This window comes from Culex quinquefasciatus, chromosome 1, assembly GCF_015732765.1.
Source record: "Culex quinquefasciatus strain JHB chromosome 1, VPISU_Cqui_1.0_pri_paternal, whole genome shotgun sequence".
Classification (NCBI taxonomy): Eukaryota; Metazoa; Arthropoda; class Insecta; order Diptera; family Culicidae; genus Culex; species Culex quinquefasciatus.
In genome coordinates this window covers 28192741-28209088 of record NC_051861.1, presented here as the reverse complement: position 1 = coordinate 28209088, position 16348 = coordinate 28192741, and the positions used below count along the sequence as shown (strand labels likewise).

The 16348-nt window shown below is 38.5% G+C and overlaps 2 protein-coding genes across 2 annotated transcripts; one reads left to right on the top strand and one right to left on the bottom strand.

Moving 5' to 3' along the window:
* Positions 1–10486: 10486 nt before the first annotated feature.
* Positions 10487–12673, top strand: LOC6042016 (protein asunder). Its single transcript, XM_001851129.2, has one exon. The coding sequence runs from the start codon at positions 10601–10603 to the stop codon at positions 12629–12631; it is 2031 nt and encodes a 676-aa protein (XP_001851181.1). The 5' UTR covers positions 10487–10600; the 3' UTR covers positions 12632–12673.
* An 819-nt stretch (positions 12674–13492) lies between these two features.
* On the bottom strand, positions 13493–14739 carry LOC6042018 (prenylated Rab acceptor protein 1). The gene is made up of 3 exons (XM_001851130.2): positions 14507–14739; positions 14237–14446; positions 13493–14171 (listed from the first exon to the last, which is right to left on the bottom strand). The coding sequence occupies exons 1-3, from the start codon at positions 14593–14595 to the stop codon at positions 13880–13882; spliced, it is 591 nt and encodes a 196-aa protein (XP_001851182.1). The 5' UTR covers positions 14596–14739; the 3' UTR covers positions 13493–13879.
* Positions 14740–16348: the final 1609 nt, after the last annotated feature.

The following is a 16348-nucleotide window of genomic DNA, read 5'->3' as shown; positions in this document are numbered from 1 at the left end:
CACACACACACGCGCGCGTTGAAGATCTTGACAGCGTCGTTAAAGTTTCGTTAAGTTTCGCGTGTTGATTCTTGTTTGTGAAAAAAAAACGGAAAAATGGCAGCGCAGTTGTGTGAAAAAGGAGCGTAAAATAAACACAGTTTAGGGTAAAAACAAACCAGTAACGAATGTGTGTAGCGGTTACAGTTTTACACTCTTTTTTCTACTATTTGTATGTAAAAGCTATCGTAGTAAATTAAAACGAGACAAAAATACAACAAAATAAACTGCAAATGGAGAGAAATACCCATGCTGACAAGAAGTAATAGAAAAAATATTACATTCAAAATATTAACTATATAACGATATCGGCGAAAAGTCGTCGTGTCATAATAGTATCTAAGAAAATAAAACATCGTTTTTGTACTTCTTAACTACTAGTAAGTGAGCAAAAGACAAGAATATCTAGCGTAGTTAATTGAACGAAATGACACACGGAAATCACCAAACCAAATCAAATCAGTATAACTTGACAACTTAAAAAAACGAAAAAAATGTTTAGCAGCTCGTTACAGACTTTCGTTCATATCCAAAAGTGTTGATCACTCCAGAAAAAGAAGCAAGTAGCTTGGTTTTTCTATATTTTTAACGCCAAATTTTAACAGCAAACTTTTATAGCGAAATTTCGATAGCCCTTCCCCCACCCCTGAACTGCCCTTTTCTAGGAAACAATTGTTTAAGCAAATTTAGCGAAATTAAGAACGGTTTTAAAACAATTTCACAATAGACGTTTGGACAGCCAAACATGTAACTTAAATTTCTGATAGTTGAAAGACAACTTTCCAAACTTTTGTAACTCGATCAAATTTGAACAGAAAAACATCTAAATAAAGGTACTAAAACAAAACACAAAATACAAGATAGTGAAAAGAAAAATATTGGAAACATAAGGAAAACAAATAACGCAAAGCCAGATCTTTTATTTTTGAATATGTTATTTTTCTGATATCCAACTTACATGAAAAATTGAACTTAGTTTTTGCAACAACAAAAAAGTGGTATCAAAATCGCTCAACCGAAAAAGATTATCGCTGAGTTATTTTCATTCTGATTTTATCAAACCCAAAATTACACAGGATCGAGTTTTGTGAGCTTTTTAACACAGTCAACTCACACTGGGTATTTATTTTTATTTTTGCTAAAATCTGCCAAACTTTCACCCAAAGTTCTAATACTTAAATCAGAGTGAAATTCATTCAACAATAGAAAACTGTTAAAATTCATTTTTGAGTACGTTAAGTTCGTCTAGAAATAATTCAGAAATGGTTGATTTCTTCATTGAGAGTACACCTAAACCCCGATGGTTTGACACCAACTGTTGTCAAACGAACGGGGTAACTTTCTAGTTTGACACCCCATTTACACGGAGTTGACACACACTACCAAACGTTTGTTTTGATATTGTGCGTGAGCGCCGTGTAAAAAGTGACAGTTCGTCACTTTTTTGGTTAACTGACCAACGAACGGGGTACAAACTAAAAAGTGTCAAACGAAAAAGTGACCAACCACAGGGGGTTGAGTGTATAGTTTTCTGTGTAAATGACGTTAAACAATCTCACTTTAAAAAAAATCAGTGAAGTTTTTAGAACTTCCAATGAATGAACCCCAAACTTGAGTAAAATTCAGACAAAATTGAGTCGTAAGAAAGCTGTCAAAAATCGTTCCTGAGTTGGTGCGCTTTTGACAAATTCAAAGTATTTTTTCAGAGACATTTTTTTGTCTTTTTGTCTCTAATTATGATGAACATGGAATAAAAAGTTCAAAACATGTCTACGAACCTCGAAATTTTGGTATCTAATATTTGAAAAATGGTCTGCTTCACTGCATTAGGGTTTGTAATTTTCAATGAAACTCATTTTTTTTTAATTTTATGATTTTGCAGTGTTGCCATTATTTATATTTTTTCGCTTAAATTCTTTGATTGCTATGATCAATAATCATGTCAGAAAATTACTATCCATGTAAAAAAAAAGTGTGATTTTGTATTAAAAAAAAAAGAAAACCACAAATGTATGTGTATTGTTAACGAAACCCTAAAAAATAATAAACTGACAAATACATTCTTCCCACCCTCATCTTTGTACACGATTAACCATTGAAAAAGCCATTATCAGCTTGAAACTAAACGAACGAAATGCAAAACAAAAATCAACCAAAAAATCAGAGACGTTCGATGTTTACCGATTGCTATTGTTTCTCTATTTTTTGTATAACCGCAGTTATCTAATAACAAAAAACGAACACTTAAAAAAATAGTTAAAAGAATGTTCTGAAAGCAAAGAAAGTAAACAAAAATCAGCTACGCATCTCATATCGGCAGCTAGGTAAGAATGAAGAAAAAATCTAAGAAAAGAATACGAATAAATATTACAACAAAAGAAAGAAAAACAAATCTGCAATATCGATTCTCAATGTAAACTGAAATAAAAATCAAGCAAAAAGGAATAGCTGTTTGAAATTTCAAGGTATTAAAACAACCACACAGGCAGAAAAGGCACCCTCGTGCGTGCCGTTGCAAACATGAAAATGAATATTAAACAAAACAAAAATCCACCAAAAAATACAAGTGTAGAATCTCTCTATCCCCTCTTTGCAGCAGAGTACGATTTACTCTGTTTAAATTTAAAATACAACATTAGCAAAAAAAAAAAAAAACAAGAAAACCTTTGCCAACGGACAGACACGAAACAACAACAAAAAAAACACTGATAAAAAAAACCAGCAAAATTTGAGACCGAAGCGAGAAGTAAAGCAAAAAAAACACAGATAATGGACCATTTAAGCTTCCGGAATTTTGCGTTTCGAAAAAAAACGGCACTTTTTTATTGTGAAACGGCGAAAAAGCAAAACAACAAAAAAAAACTTTGGCTAAAAATCAATTTGGCACGTGCTTTCGTTTACTCGACGCGACTGGGCGCAAAGTGTCAAGAAAGGAAGAAGGTTAAGCAAGAAAAACATAAATAATTTCAAACGAGGAACATGAGAGAGAGAGAGAAAGAGAGAGAGAATATAGCATATAACTAATAAGTACATATAATTAAAATTATGGAAACAAGATACTTTTTAGTAGTTTTTTATTATAATTTTAGAACAATTTTTTCACAGAAAAAGTAATAAAAAAATATTGACGAAAAAATATTTAAACAAGTAATAAGCAAAAACAAAGTAAAGTAAAGAACTTTAGGTGAATGGAATGTTTTTTATACTCGTAGCTGAAATTTTTTAATCAGAAATGAAAACAAGCAAAAGTCGTAAAAAAAGAAAACTAATTTTTGAGACAGAAAATATTACCAAAAAATTTAAAATTATATAAGAAAAGTATATATTATACCATTAAACATTTGAATAAAAGTAAACAACACAAATGAAAGAAGAAAACCAAACATCTAAGAGACAAAACGCGGCCGTGAGAGTGGGAGAGAGCAGTCATGATAAGCAGCCCCTCTCTCGGCTCTCTCAAATATGTTCTGTTTGATTTTTGTTTTAGCCTAAAAACCATCTTTTCAACCCCCAACCTCGGGTTCCACAGTTAAGCCTACGTATTGATTATCGCTAAATTAAACAAAGGGTAAAAAGTATGCAGACTTTCTCGTCTCGTAGTTTTGTTCAAAGTTGTTTATATTTTTCAAGCGGTGAATTTCGTTCCATATTTTAGAAAGAAAAAAAAACAAACAAGCTACTTCTTATCCACACAAAATAATGAAACACCGTGCGTTACAAACATGTTTTTTTTGTTTCCAGAAGGAGAAAACATCTTTGTTGACGTTGTTACCGTCGTTATCAATCTGAATAGTATTAGTATAAACAGGTTACACGAAATCACACCTACACAAATATAAGCGCTAACGTCTTCTAGTTAATTATACAAAAAAAAGTATGCAAAACCAACTCGTTTATAATCACCTTTTTTCTAGAACTTTTTTCTCCGTTATATAGCGAAATGAGCGTCTATTTTTATAGTAAACAGACTTACCGTTAATAAAACCTGATTTAGGCTTCTTACCGCTACCACTGAATCCTTAATTTCTTAGCCAAATTTATTAAAAATGTCTTTATCGTTCTGAGCTCACACACATACCTTGTTACACTGTTACTTTATTTTTTTATCGAAAAAAAACAAACAAATAAACAATGCTAATAATAAATTTAATAACAAAAGAAATATGAGAGAAAAATGTTTTTGTACCATTTTGGTAGCGAAAATGTAGTACGATTTTTTAGAATCAGCATAACAAACAAACAGTAAAATCAGAATAAAAAAATGTCACGAAAAAAATAAGCAGAAGGAGAAATAGTGAACAAAAAAAACAAGTAAGTCTTTGAGTAGTTTTTAAATGAGCGAATAAAAAGAGAATAAAACAAGAACAAGTGAAAATAAGTAAAAAAAAACACAGAAGTAGTTCAACGTAGAGAAGAAAACTCTTGTATTCCTATATTGTAGTTTAATTTTTTATCTATTTTTTACTGAATCAAAAAATGAATAATAAAGAAAAACGTATTTTTAATTAATGATTGCTTCGAAGAAACCGTTTGTGTTGGTGTGCGTAGCAAAGTGCAATATCACATCCTTGCAAAACATAAAACATCAAAACTTGCATCTGAGTTCAGACAGTATTTTCATTTTGATTTTGTATTTTACATACGAAACCAAGAATCAGTTTCAATAAATTTCAATGTTTTATTTTTAACCCTCTCATGCCCATGGTTACTCCGGAGCACCACAATTTTTTGTCTTAAAATTTGAATTTCTCTGTAAACAATGCATTTTTTCAACCTGGTTCAACTTGCATTTGTTTATATAGAATGCTACACGGCGTATTTTCTGGGCAACTTTAAGGAGAAAAAATAGTCATCGTTACTTTCAAAAGTATCTTATAGGAAATTTTCTCAGCTTTCCAATGCTTCTGAGAGCGAAATGTTTCATCGGGAAATTTCTGAGATATCTCAATTTTAATTAATTTGTTCTAAAATCCCTAATCATTCATTGGAAACTTTTGAATAACAGTCCAGGAAACTTGTCAAATAATGTGTTTCATGTATCATTTACTCATCAAAATGTGCAAAGATAAGACAATAAACAACTTTGTAGAAGGTTGTATACCGCTTAACATTTTGAAAATGAAGTTTTAACCGAATTTTTTAATACATGGGATTTATTCAGAAATTAAAATCATAAAACCGCATTAAAATATCATTTTCACAAGAACAAATAGATTATTACATTATTGTTGTGTACAAATAACACCGGTCTGCTCTGATTCATCTTGGAATTAGCTGCTACAACCGAAATTTTTACAGGTTTGAGATTGATAGAGTATTACAAGATTATTATGAATAAATATCATATTTCCTTAATCAAACATTAACCAGTTGCATAGATACAAAACATGTTTAATACTCGAAATTTAGCTGCAAACTACTGTTGCAGGCTTTAGGAGAAATACTTTTCATTAGTTTGAAATGATTGTTTTAGTTTTTTGCATTGTTGGAATTCGAGCGAGAAGAAGGAAAGCATTTCTCGCTCGCGAACGAGGGAGAGAACTTGTAGGTTCTTTTCTCTTCTCGCTCGCGCTCGCATTTTCGTTCGCGTTCTCGCTCTCGCCTCGTGCTAGCCGTTCGTCCCAAGCTAGCAATTTGTTTATCAGGCTTATGAATACGAACCAGGCGATGGTATAGAGGTGTAACTTCAATCGCTGTGTTGTTTTTTGTTCGTTTCTAACACGTTCAACTTCTCGCGAACGGGCAATTCTGGCTCGCGAGAAAGCCCGTTCGCGAGCGGAGGAGAGCACGGGCAATCGGTGAGTTTCTCTCGGCAGCTCGAGACTCGCGGCGAGAACTCGAGAGAGAGAAAATTTTCTCGCGAGAGCGCGATAATACCAACACTGGTTTTTTGTATCAAATGATCAAGGAATTACCAATATTTTAAAAGTTTCTAAGACTCTCATCTTAAATCTCATCTCTAAAAAAAATATTTCTTGATTTTTGTTCAAATAGTTTCGAAAAGGTTTTTGTTTGATTTTTTTGTTAAAATAATATTTAAAAAAAGTTTGTGACAGTGTTGAACGGCCCGAGCGGTTTAGGATTCCAGGATTTTTGTGATATTTACTTGTAGAGTCAAAACAGATCAGTAAACATCACTTATCTGTATATTACACTTTTTGAAGATTACATTTTTGCGGTAACACTTTCAACTTCTACGCGCACGATCACATCACTTTGCATTAAGATCTTCGTCGAGCCAGTTCTCTACGTTGAAGCCAGACTTGTCCTCCAGACCTCTGCGCCGAGCCATGCCAGACCCGAACTCTGCTACGTCCCTGGTTGACTCCACGGCGGCTAAGTCCCGGCGGACTCTTCCCGGTGGCTAAGTCCCGGCGGACTCTTCACGGCGGCTAAGTCCCGGCGGACTGCGGCCTCCACCGCTAAGTCCGGCTGGACTGAGGCCTCTGCTACTGGTGGCTGCTGGCGGGTCTGGCTGGTCAGGGGCGTCTTCTGGAACTGGAATTGGACTGGAGTTGAGCTGGCTGGAACTGACTGGAACTAATTCTGAAACTAATTTCTGGAACTAACTGCCCTCCTCAAGAATTTTGGGGTTTTTATAGTCAGTCCCCGAAAACTCTACTAAATTTTGTTCTACTAAAAGTGGTCCGTTTCGATGAGAAGCATCGATGAACCTCATGAATTAAATTATGCAGACCTCTCCAATTCTTCATGACTTTCCGTATGGTGTAGTGAGTACACCTCAAAATCGGAAGTCATGGGTTCGAACCATTGTCGTGAAACTTTAAATTATGTTATTGGAATATCAAAATTATGTTCCTAAAACATTCTCAAAATTGTTAGTCAATAATGAGAAGGTCGAATTCTCCATTGAACAAACATGCCAATGAATTTGGTTAAGCCACACCCTCAATTTCCCCTGTGTAATAACATCGCACATTCATAATTGAAAGCTTAACCATTTTTTTAATTGCCTAACAATTGGCGAAATTTAATAAAGGGCTTTTCAGGTGAGGATGACTCATGATCCACACCTGTACATAAGCTTAATTATTTGTCGCGCAACGCGAGTCGACGGGTAAAATTATTTATGCTTGCGTAAGCGCGCATGGTCAGAACTGTGGTGAGGTTCGAAAAATGGACAAATTTAATGATTTAAATTTGAGGTCGCTGCAGTGTTTTCAGCATTCTGAATTGAAAGACTTGAGTTTTATTGCTACTTTTAAGTCCATTTTCAACAGAAAATATTTTATAAAATTTTATCTTTATTTTATACTCATGAAAATATGACTTTTGAAGCTTGCAACAGTAATATGTAGTACATTTTCACATTTTTTACATTTTAAATCATATTGTTTATATGTTCCTGTTTAATGTTTACTTAAGTAAATATCAAATTTATTCATTAAAATTTTATTAACAATCACTAACCTGCCAAAGTTTCGGTTGAAAAAGGTTAATCAGAGCAGACACGTGATATTTGTACACAAAAAAATTAAAAATCTAATCATTCTTGCAAAAATTATATTTTTTACACTGTTTTATGATTTTAATTTCTGAATAAATATCATATATCCAAAAACTCAGACAAAACATAATTTTCAAAATGTTTAGCGGTTTGCAACCTTCTACAAAGTTGTTTCTTGCCTTATTTTGCACATTTTGATGAGTAAATGACACTTGAAACACATCATTTGATAAGTTTTCTGAACTGGTAGTACAAAATTTCCAATAAATAATAAAGGAATTTAAACCAAAAAACTTAAAATAGAGATATCTCAGAAATTTCCCGATGAAACATTTCGCTCTTAGAAGCATTGGAAAGCTGAGAAAATTTCCTATAAGACACATTTGAGAGTAGCGATGACTATTTTTTCCTGAAAAGGTTGTTCTAGAAATCACGCCGTGTGCTAACTTATCATCATTAAAATTTCATCCAATTTAATTCAACCAGTTACAAGAAATGAAGAAAAACGAAAAAAAATCTTGATTTTGCTCTGAGCGGGAAGGGGTTAACAACTTTATGAAAGAAACATATTTTTTGAAAAACTAAAAAAAAGTTTTATTCACATTTTTGAGATGTTAAATCTGATTTTAAATGAAAAAATACCAATACGATAAACTTCACTGTATTAGAAATAAATTTGATTTTTTTATGTTGTCGAAAATTTGCATTTTTTCAGTGTTGTCCAAATTCATCCTAAGAAACATGATCCCACTTTGTTTACATCTTCCAAGTAGCAGGCTGTTCAAGCACAAGCATGACTTTTTACTAACTGGTAAATGAGCTGTTTTATAAACAATAGTATTTGTTTTATTTTGTCTGGTTTTTGACATTTTTTTGCGACGAGAGTGTCATTCTGCGATGTCTCAGATAAATTCCTTTATGATTTTGGAATCCTGCTGCAACTTTTGAACCGGTTGGATGAACCGGTTCAGCTGAATCAGCTCAATTTTGTTACAGAATGACTTTTCGGGCAATTTGAAAGAGTTAGATATGTCGCATGATACATTTTGTGCCAGAAACGTTCAACCGGTACAACTATTGAACCGGTTCAGCTGAATCGGTTAAATTTTTTTGTAGAATGACTATTCATGAAATTTTGGGAAGTTAGATATGTCGCATGATTATGTTTCTAATGAAAAGTCATGTTTTAATCTCTTACTGATGTTAGTATATAGAACAATAAATGTTGACTTAACATTTTAGTAAAACTTTATGGAAAACGTAGTCTTTTTATATTTTTGACATAAAGTTCAGGTGAAAACCTTTCCAAAGCTCTATAAAACTTAGAGTTTTGGTCGAGGTTTTGGTCATGTTTTGCATAAGATATAAATTTTACAGATTTACTGTCACCACACTGTCACGCATTTTGCTCGGATATATTTTCGTTCACCTTCTCCCCCCCGAGCCCCGCTCAAAAATCCACTATTTTGCATATTTTGACATGCACATTTTGACGATTCCAAAACACTATAAAACATTGAAGTTTGGTGCTATTTTGCATATTTCCCAAGCCTGCGAAAACTTACTGTAACGCATTTTGCAGGCTTCGGGTTTTGACTGTTAATTAGCATTAATTGAATGTTAAAGTTCTGACCTGCCAACATTAGAGGCACGCTGGAATTAGATGCTGTTCCCCTACTTGATTTGACATAATAGAGTAATCTACGTGCGTATGTATTGCGTGTACGTACACGAAAAAGATTGAGGTTAAATTTTGTCCGGCCAGCAAAATCAAATGGTGCGCTAATGTGTGCACGCAAAACGTCATAAAGCTCTATAGCCGAATCTTCAATTATGGGCAGATTAGGACCCAATAATTGCAGTTAAATTTAACTAAAGCTCAGGGAATTTGATTGAAAAGTACTCAAATTTGAATTTTGTAAGCTACTTATTTCTGAGTGTTTAATGTTGGCGAACACGGTGAGCGTGTACACGAGGGTGGGTACGTTTTTCGAAAAGTTCTCGGATCAAGTTTTAGTATGGTTCCCCTTGTAGTGCATGCCCATAGGGACTTTCATGCCAAATATCAGCTCATTTGGTTGTAAACTGGCTGCGCGCATCAGGGTTAAAGTTTACATGGGAATTACTATGGGAAATTTTTGAGTGTTTTTCAATACCCCTGACTCAAGGCGGTTCTAAAAACACCCAAAAAGCAAAAACTGGAAATTTGGTTTATTGGACCTTTTCAAAAAAAAACTCCAGAAATGATCATTTTGAGTAATCCTGATATTATTTAGTCGAATTCAGAATCTTTGCATAGCGAATTTGTATTTTTTTGCAAATATTTCAACCACGTGGTAGCTGCCTGACGTATGGCGTCGCGATGTTCATCAAGCTTTCATAGCATGCTAAGGAAAATTTGATGCTTTTTGAGGGAAAACCGTTGATTCCGGAGACATCGGATGTTTTGTCGATAGGCCAGGTCTAGGGACAACGAATCCATATGCTCTCTTCGGGAAAAGTGTTTTCCAGACCATTCCCCATAGGCCTGACCATACCAGAAGTTGGCGCGTGATTTTCCCAGGCCTGTAGGAGCGTTTGAACAAAAAGTTCCAATTTCCCATAGTAATTCCCATGTAAACTTTAACCTCGATGCGCGCAGCCAGTTTACAATCAAATGAGCTGATATTTGGCATGAAAGTCCCTATGGGCATGCCCTACATGGGGAACCATACTAAAACTTGATCCGAGAACTTTTTGAAAAACTTACACACCCTAGTGTACACTCAAAGTAAAAAGTATCCTTTTTTCAAGTTCACCCGTCGTCACCCTTTAAAAGGGTATCGAAAATGTACTGATTTTGACATACCCTTTTAAAAGGGTGAACTTATGAAAAGGATAAAAAGTATGCTTTTTGAGTATTGAAAGTACCCTTTTGAGGGATACTTCTGATTTTGAGTGTACACAAATATTCAAAATCAAAATTCACCACCAGGGACACTTCAAAGTCGCGGAACGTCAATCGCGCGCCGCGTTGTTGTAAACAAACCTCTTGCGAATCACCGAAAAAGTTGACCCGCCGCGGACAGAAATCGCTTTTTTTCCGGCCGCGCGATGGCCGAGTTCAACCACAAAACGGTCTTCGTGCTGGACCACACGCCGTACTTTGGCATTTCGTGCGAGGCGCCAATCGATTGCGACTTTATCAAGAGCAAGATTCCGATTCCGGCGATCAGCAAAAGTTTGTGGACGGCTTCGGTCGAGGCGTCCGTTGAGTACTGCCGGATTGCGTGGGATCTGTTCCCCGGGGGGAAGTTGATCCGGTTCGTTGTCAGTGATACGGCTGCGCATATTGTCAATACGTGGAATGCCTCGACGCAGAGTCTGACGCACGTGATGAATGCCATGTCCATGGTCGGGATACCGCCGAGGCAAACGCAGGCGAATGATTACTCGGTTATTCATGGGTTGAGGGCGGCGATCGAGGCGCTGGCGGAACCGACGGATCTGCAGAAGGAGCAGCTGGCGGCGAACGAGCAGGTCACGTACAATTTGGGGCGGGTGATTTGCATTACCTCGGCGCGGGACGACGCCAGCATGAAGAGTTTGGAGGACATTTTCCGGACGGTGCTGATGCAGCAGAATACGATATCGGCGAGTCATAAGGAGTACTTGAAGATTGACCAGTGCCACTTGGTTATCATTAATCTGTACCCGTCGAATCTGGAATCGATGGTGAACAATCGTGGGTTGATTGACATTTCGCCGATTTTGAAGTCGGAAATTCATTCCAACAAGGCGCACTTAATCTCGAACAAGTTGACGCACCTGATTCTGCCACACTTTGACCTGGCCAGTACGACAGTTACGGGAATTCCCATGAAGGAAGAGCAGAACGCGAGTTCCAGCGCAAATTACGACGTGGAGATCTTTCACGGCCGAACGGCACACTCGGTGTTCCTGGGGACGGAACTGGCGCTGCCTCACAGCGTGAAGGACGGATCGGATTACGAAACGGTAACGTTGAAGTGGTGCACCCCGCGTAGCTGTGGCTCATCCGAAATGCAACCGTGCCTTGCCCAGTGCCGAGTGACTCCGGTGGACGTCACGTCGCGGCCCAGTTCGTGCCTGATCAACTTCTTGCTGAACGGCCGATCGGTGCTGCTGGAGATGCCGAAAAAGTCTGGCGGTAAAATTACCAGTCATTTGTTGTCTGCGCATGGCGGTGAAATCTTCATTCATTCGCTCAACACGTCCCGCAGCTGCCTCGAGGAACCGCCGTCGATTTCCGAAGGCGGTGGAGGACGCGTCACCGACTACCGCATCAATGACTTTGGCCAGCTCATGCAACTGCACCGAATTGTGCCGCTTAAAGTGGTCCCCGAGCGATCGCCCGACGAAAATCTGCTCAAACTACGCACAAAACTGGCGAAAAACAGCCGTTACTGGCCAATCACGCTCGGCGGAACCATCCTGTACAACGTGCGCCAATTCGTCGAACCAATCCTGCTGCGAACACAAAAGCCCGAACTGACCGACGACGACGTTCTGCAGTGTCAAAAGATCGTCTACAATCTGGCCACCCTCGAGGGTCGCCAGGAATCGCTCGCCCTACCCAACATGGGCCACCGTCTCAAGGGAAACAAACGCGAAGAGCAGTACCGGCTGCTGTGGGCCGAGCTGGAAATGGTCGTCAGCTTCAGTGGAACCTCCGCCGGCCACAAGGCGGTCCTCAAGTGCATCCGCGATTGCCGCAGCCGGGCTCCGATCGAAATCTCCGACAAGGACGAACCCATCGACGCGCACCGGGCGTCGGTCATCCGAGCCACCACCGATTCCCCAATGTCGCCGCCCCACTCGATGTCGGCCACCAGCACCAACCCGGACAGTTCCGTGACGGCTCTGCTTGCGGCCAGCGGGTCCGGCCGGGGAGCGCTGAAAAAGGGCCAATCGGGGCCGGGAACGCGATCGCTGCTGGACATTCTGGCCTCGTCCGAGCGGGCCCAAAGCCAGAAGCGGATAGACTTTAGCGGCCGGCTGTGCACCGCGCCGGGACAGGTTGCGAAACTGTACCCGAACTTTGGCGTCAAGGACGAGGCGGCGGTGGCGGTTCAGGGCACGGGTCGGCAGCCGGACGTGAAGTGAGATTGTATTGTTTACGGTAATAAATAGGAGACTTTAATTAGATTTGGAAGCGAGTTTTATTTTTTGAGACATTCATTCATTTGGGAGCGTTTTTTAGGGGGTGGGGGGTGTCGGCGTCTGTTACGAAATGTTGCGGAAATAGATGGATGGGGATGGGGGTGATGGAAAATTCTGTTACGTAACGCAAAATTTACATATAGCCACTCATAAAAAAATGCAAAAAGACCTTGCTTACTTTAAAAATCAGCAGCTCATTCAACAGATTACGCCCGAACAATATGCAAAATGCCGAACTTTTTATGGATTGCGCCCGACACTTTGGCAAAAATCGTGCTCTCCATTTCATTGGGGCACAAAACTTTTGTAAACAAGAGTGTATCCCTCTCACACTTTATGCAAACTGTCATTCGAGGAAAGAGATACACTATTGTTTACAAAAGTCTTGTGCCCTTTTGAAATGTTAGGCGCCAAATAAAACCTCTAGCGTGAAAGTTTTTGCTATTCGTGAGCATTTTATAGCAAACTAACTTAGCTGTACTAAACACTGGGACTTTTAGAATTTCCAGTGCTGGCCAACAGAGGTAAGCGGATTTGTGTACGCTCACCCAAAGTTGACCTATATTGGATAAAATTATTGAATTCTTCTCAAAATGTCATCGTTCCTGAAAATGGGTTATTCTTATGCAGTTTCAAAGCATTCCGAATGTTTTACTGCGTTTTTGGAGCATTCTTTTGAAACAAATTTTGAAAATAGAATATTAAACAAGTTTTGCTTCAAACAGACAGAGATTCACGAATGAATTTGAAATTTCAATTCTTTTGCGATGATAAAAAGGGGGTTTGTCACCATTTAAACACATGTAAATTGTTACGAAATTTTATTGCTCAAATGAAAACTGCACTGTATAGTACGCGTATGTTAAGAACTAAACAAATTGCTTATTAAACAGCAGTTCCACTGTTCTGATATGAGCGCGAAAGTGATTATTATAATCCGTCCATGAACTGAACTTGGTTTGAATAAGGCTAATGTAAGATAAAAGATAACAAATAAGGATCGATTAGTAATTTCTAGCATTACCGTCTAGTAGTGATGATCGCGACACTCAAAGCGCTTTCAAGCGCCACGTGTTAGAAAATTTTGATTCAAATCTCGTTCCTGGCGTCGATCTTTACAAGACCAACCCGCCGGAAAACGGAGACCAAATTGACATTCGTTTAGTGGGATCTTCTCCAGACTGTTTCGTTTTAAACCGTTTCGGTGAGGAACGTCTCCGTGTCCTCCGTCACGATCGCGTCAATGTTGTAGAAGGCCGCGTGCAGCGAAATGACGAAAAACGACGCTCCCAGCACCCAGAACATGACGGCTCCGGCACCGGCCAGATACAGCAGCGGAATCGACGCCACGTTCACCGCGATGCACTGCTGGTTCGTGTTGAGTTGCCGCGAGAAGAACGCCACCGGGGTGTTTGCCTGCTTGATCTTGTAGCACGCGTAGAAAACGCCTCCGAGCACGATCAGGATCAGCGGGGACGTCAATCTGAAATCGGGATTTTCGTGAGTTTAAATTGAAGTGACCTTGCGAAACCAACCAAAACCACTCACAAACAGTAGACAATCAGCCCGAGAAACACAAACAGGTAATTGCTCTGGAAGTAGCCCAAATTCCGGATGATTCGATTCGTCAACCGCGGGACGCTCGCGACCGTTTTAAAGTTGGCCGTCTGCAAAAATTCGGACCAGGGACGCACGTTCTGTCGCGTTAACCGCAGCAGCTCCCACAGGCTCGGAATCCGAGCGGAGAAACTGGTGAACCTGAAACATTTGTTATTATTAGCCGATTGAGTCATCTTCCAGAAAACCTTCGACACTTACGAAGACATGTTGAATCCACCCAGCTTTGTGTCCTCCTTTGGAGGTTCCATGTTGCCGCTCACGTCGATATGAACGTCGGACTCCTCCATGGTCGGTTGGGTTTTGGATGTGAGTCGATTTTTTGTGGAATTTTACGCTAAAGAGCTTTTAAAATTACAAATTCGTCGTACTTGGAGAAAAATCGTACGATGTTACTGGTTGACGTTTCGCTTGCTTTGTTTTTGTTTATGCAAAAAGTGGGGACGTGTGCGGGAGAGCGTGCACAAAGTACGTCACGCATTTTTAAACTGAACAAATTTAATCGAGAAATTAAAAAGAGAGATGTGAGCCGGTAACATGGAGTGAAACTTTCTCAGCGGTCATGGAATCCTTCACAGCAGCTTGGCAGAAAGTTTAACTACATGTTGCACTTTTAATTTATCGATAGTAAACATCTGTAAACATATTTTTTTCTATCGTCGAGAAATTAAAAGCGCAACAAGGAGTTAAATTTTCTATCAAGCTGTTGTGAAGTTTTCCATGACAGCTGCGAAAATTTCACTCCATGTGACCGGCTCACATCTCTCATTTTAATTTCTCGATTGTTTTTTTTTTTTTTTGATAATTCAAGCAAAACATTGTAAAAGGTCCAAAGTCAAAAATGTAAAAAACGGGATTTTTACTGCAAACGATGCATTTAGTCGTATCGAGAAATTAAAAAGAGAGATGTGAGCCGGTAACATTGAAATAAACTTTCGCAGCTTTCATGGAAACCTTCACAGCAGCTTGACAGAAAGTTTAACTCCATGTTGCACTTTTAATTTCTCGATATATTTATAAACTATCGCTGTATTTCGAGAAAAGTTTAAAAAGTTGATTTTTATGTGAAAAACAATCAGTTTTGCAAAAGGCCAATGTTAATCACATCATGTTTGTTTTCAATTTCCACATATCGACGCCAACATTTCAAAAAGCATCATGTACAAACCATGCGTTTTGTGAAAAACGCATTTGAATGTTGAGCATTTATTTTCAATTCCCATTTTAATATAAAAGCAAAATAAGATGTTCTAATGATAACAAACGATGAAAAACGTTGCTTTTATTGATACTTGATCATCAAAATTCAATAAAACATTATTTCCGTAATTTTATATGAGAAAAACAAATATAACTGCTGTATTGTGATACGAGGGAACAGGGTTGTTAAAATATCAAAATATCAGCTCTCAGCAACTACAATTATCCCGCCTGAATATTCATGCCTCAAATACAACTGCTCTTCTCTCTTCATTGAAACTCTCAGCGCCGAACATATCCGAGCACGTTTTCGTGTTTACCCACTCGCGATTGACATTTTCCTTTTCTCTCTCATTCCCGCTTCCACGATCATCCTACCGCAAAAGCGTTTAACCACAAAAGCCGCCACAAAACCAATTTCGCAAACGCAGTTTGACGGGACGTCATCCGTGGTCGGATCCTAATCGCCATCTCGCGTTCTCTCATTGCAGTTTTTGGAGAGATTGAGAGACTCAGCGGTGAGAGCGCATAGTCGAGGAAAAGGGGAAGAGTGATAGAGAGAGAATGACATCGCTGGGAATCACAAGACACAAGAAGAGATCTCACAAGCTATAGTGACGGCCACTATACTCTCGGATATTTATGGTGCAGAAATAATCTATTGATAGCTTTTTTATCACTCATTTGCAACACTGCGAGGGAATAAAAGACACTTTGTATGAAATACTTTACCAGACTTGTATTTCCGACGACTTCTTGGTTAATCCGACTCGTCCAGAGTCTGTTGACGAAAGAGGACGAACTACTAGCGCAGGGCGCTTTTATAAGGTAGTTTTACAATTG

Bases quoted from the DNA above. Each gene is read 5' to 3' on its own strand.
- LOC6042018 (XM_001851130.2), bottom strand. From the start codon at position 14,595: ATGGAGGAGTCCGACGTTCATATCGACGTGAGCGGCAACATGGAACCT. The intron at 14,447-14,506 runs GTAAGTGTCGAA...CAAATGTTTCAG, and splicing joins GGTGGATTCAACATGTCTTC to GTTCACCAGTTTCTCCGCTC. The intron at 14,172-14,236 runs GTGAGTGGTTTT...TCCCGATTTCAG, and splicing joins GGGCTGATTGTCTACTGTTT to ATTGACGTCCCCGCTGATCC.
- LOC6042016 (XM_001851129.2), top strand. From the start codon at position 10,601: ATGGCCGAGTTCAACCACAAAACGGTCTTCGTGCTGGACCACACGCCG.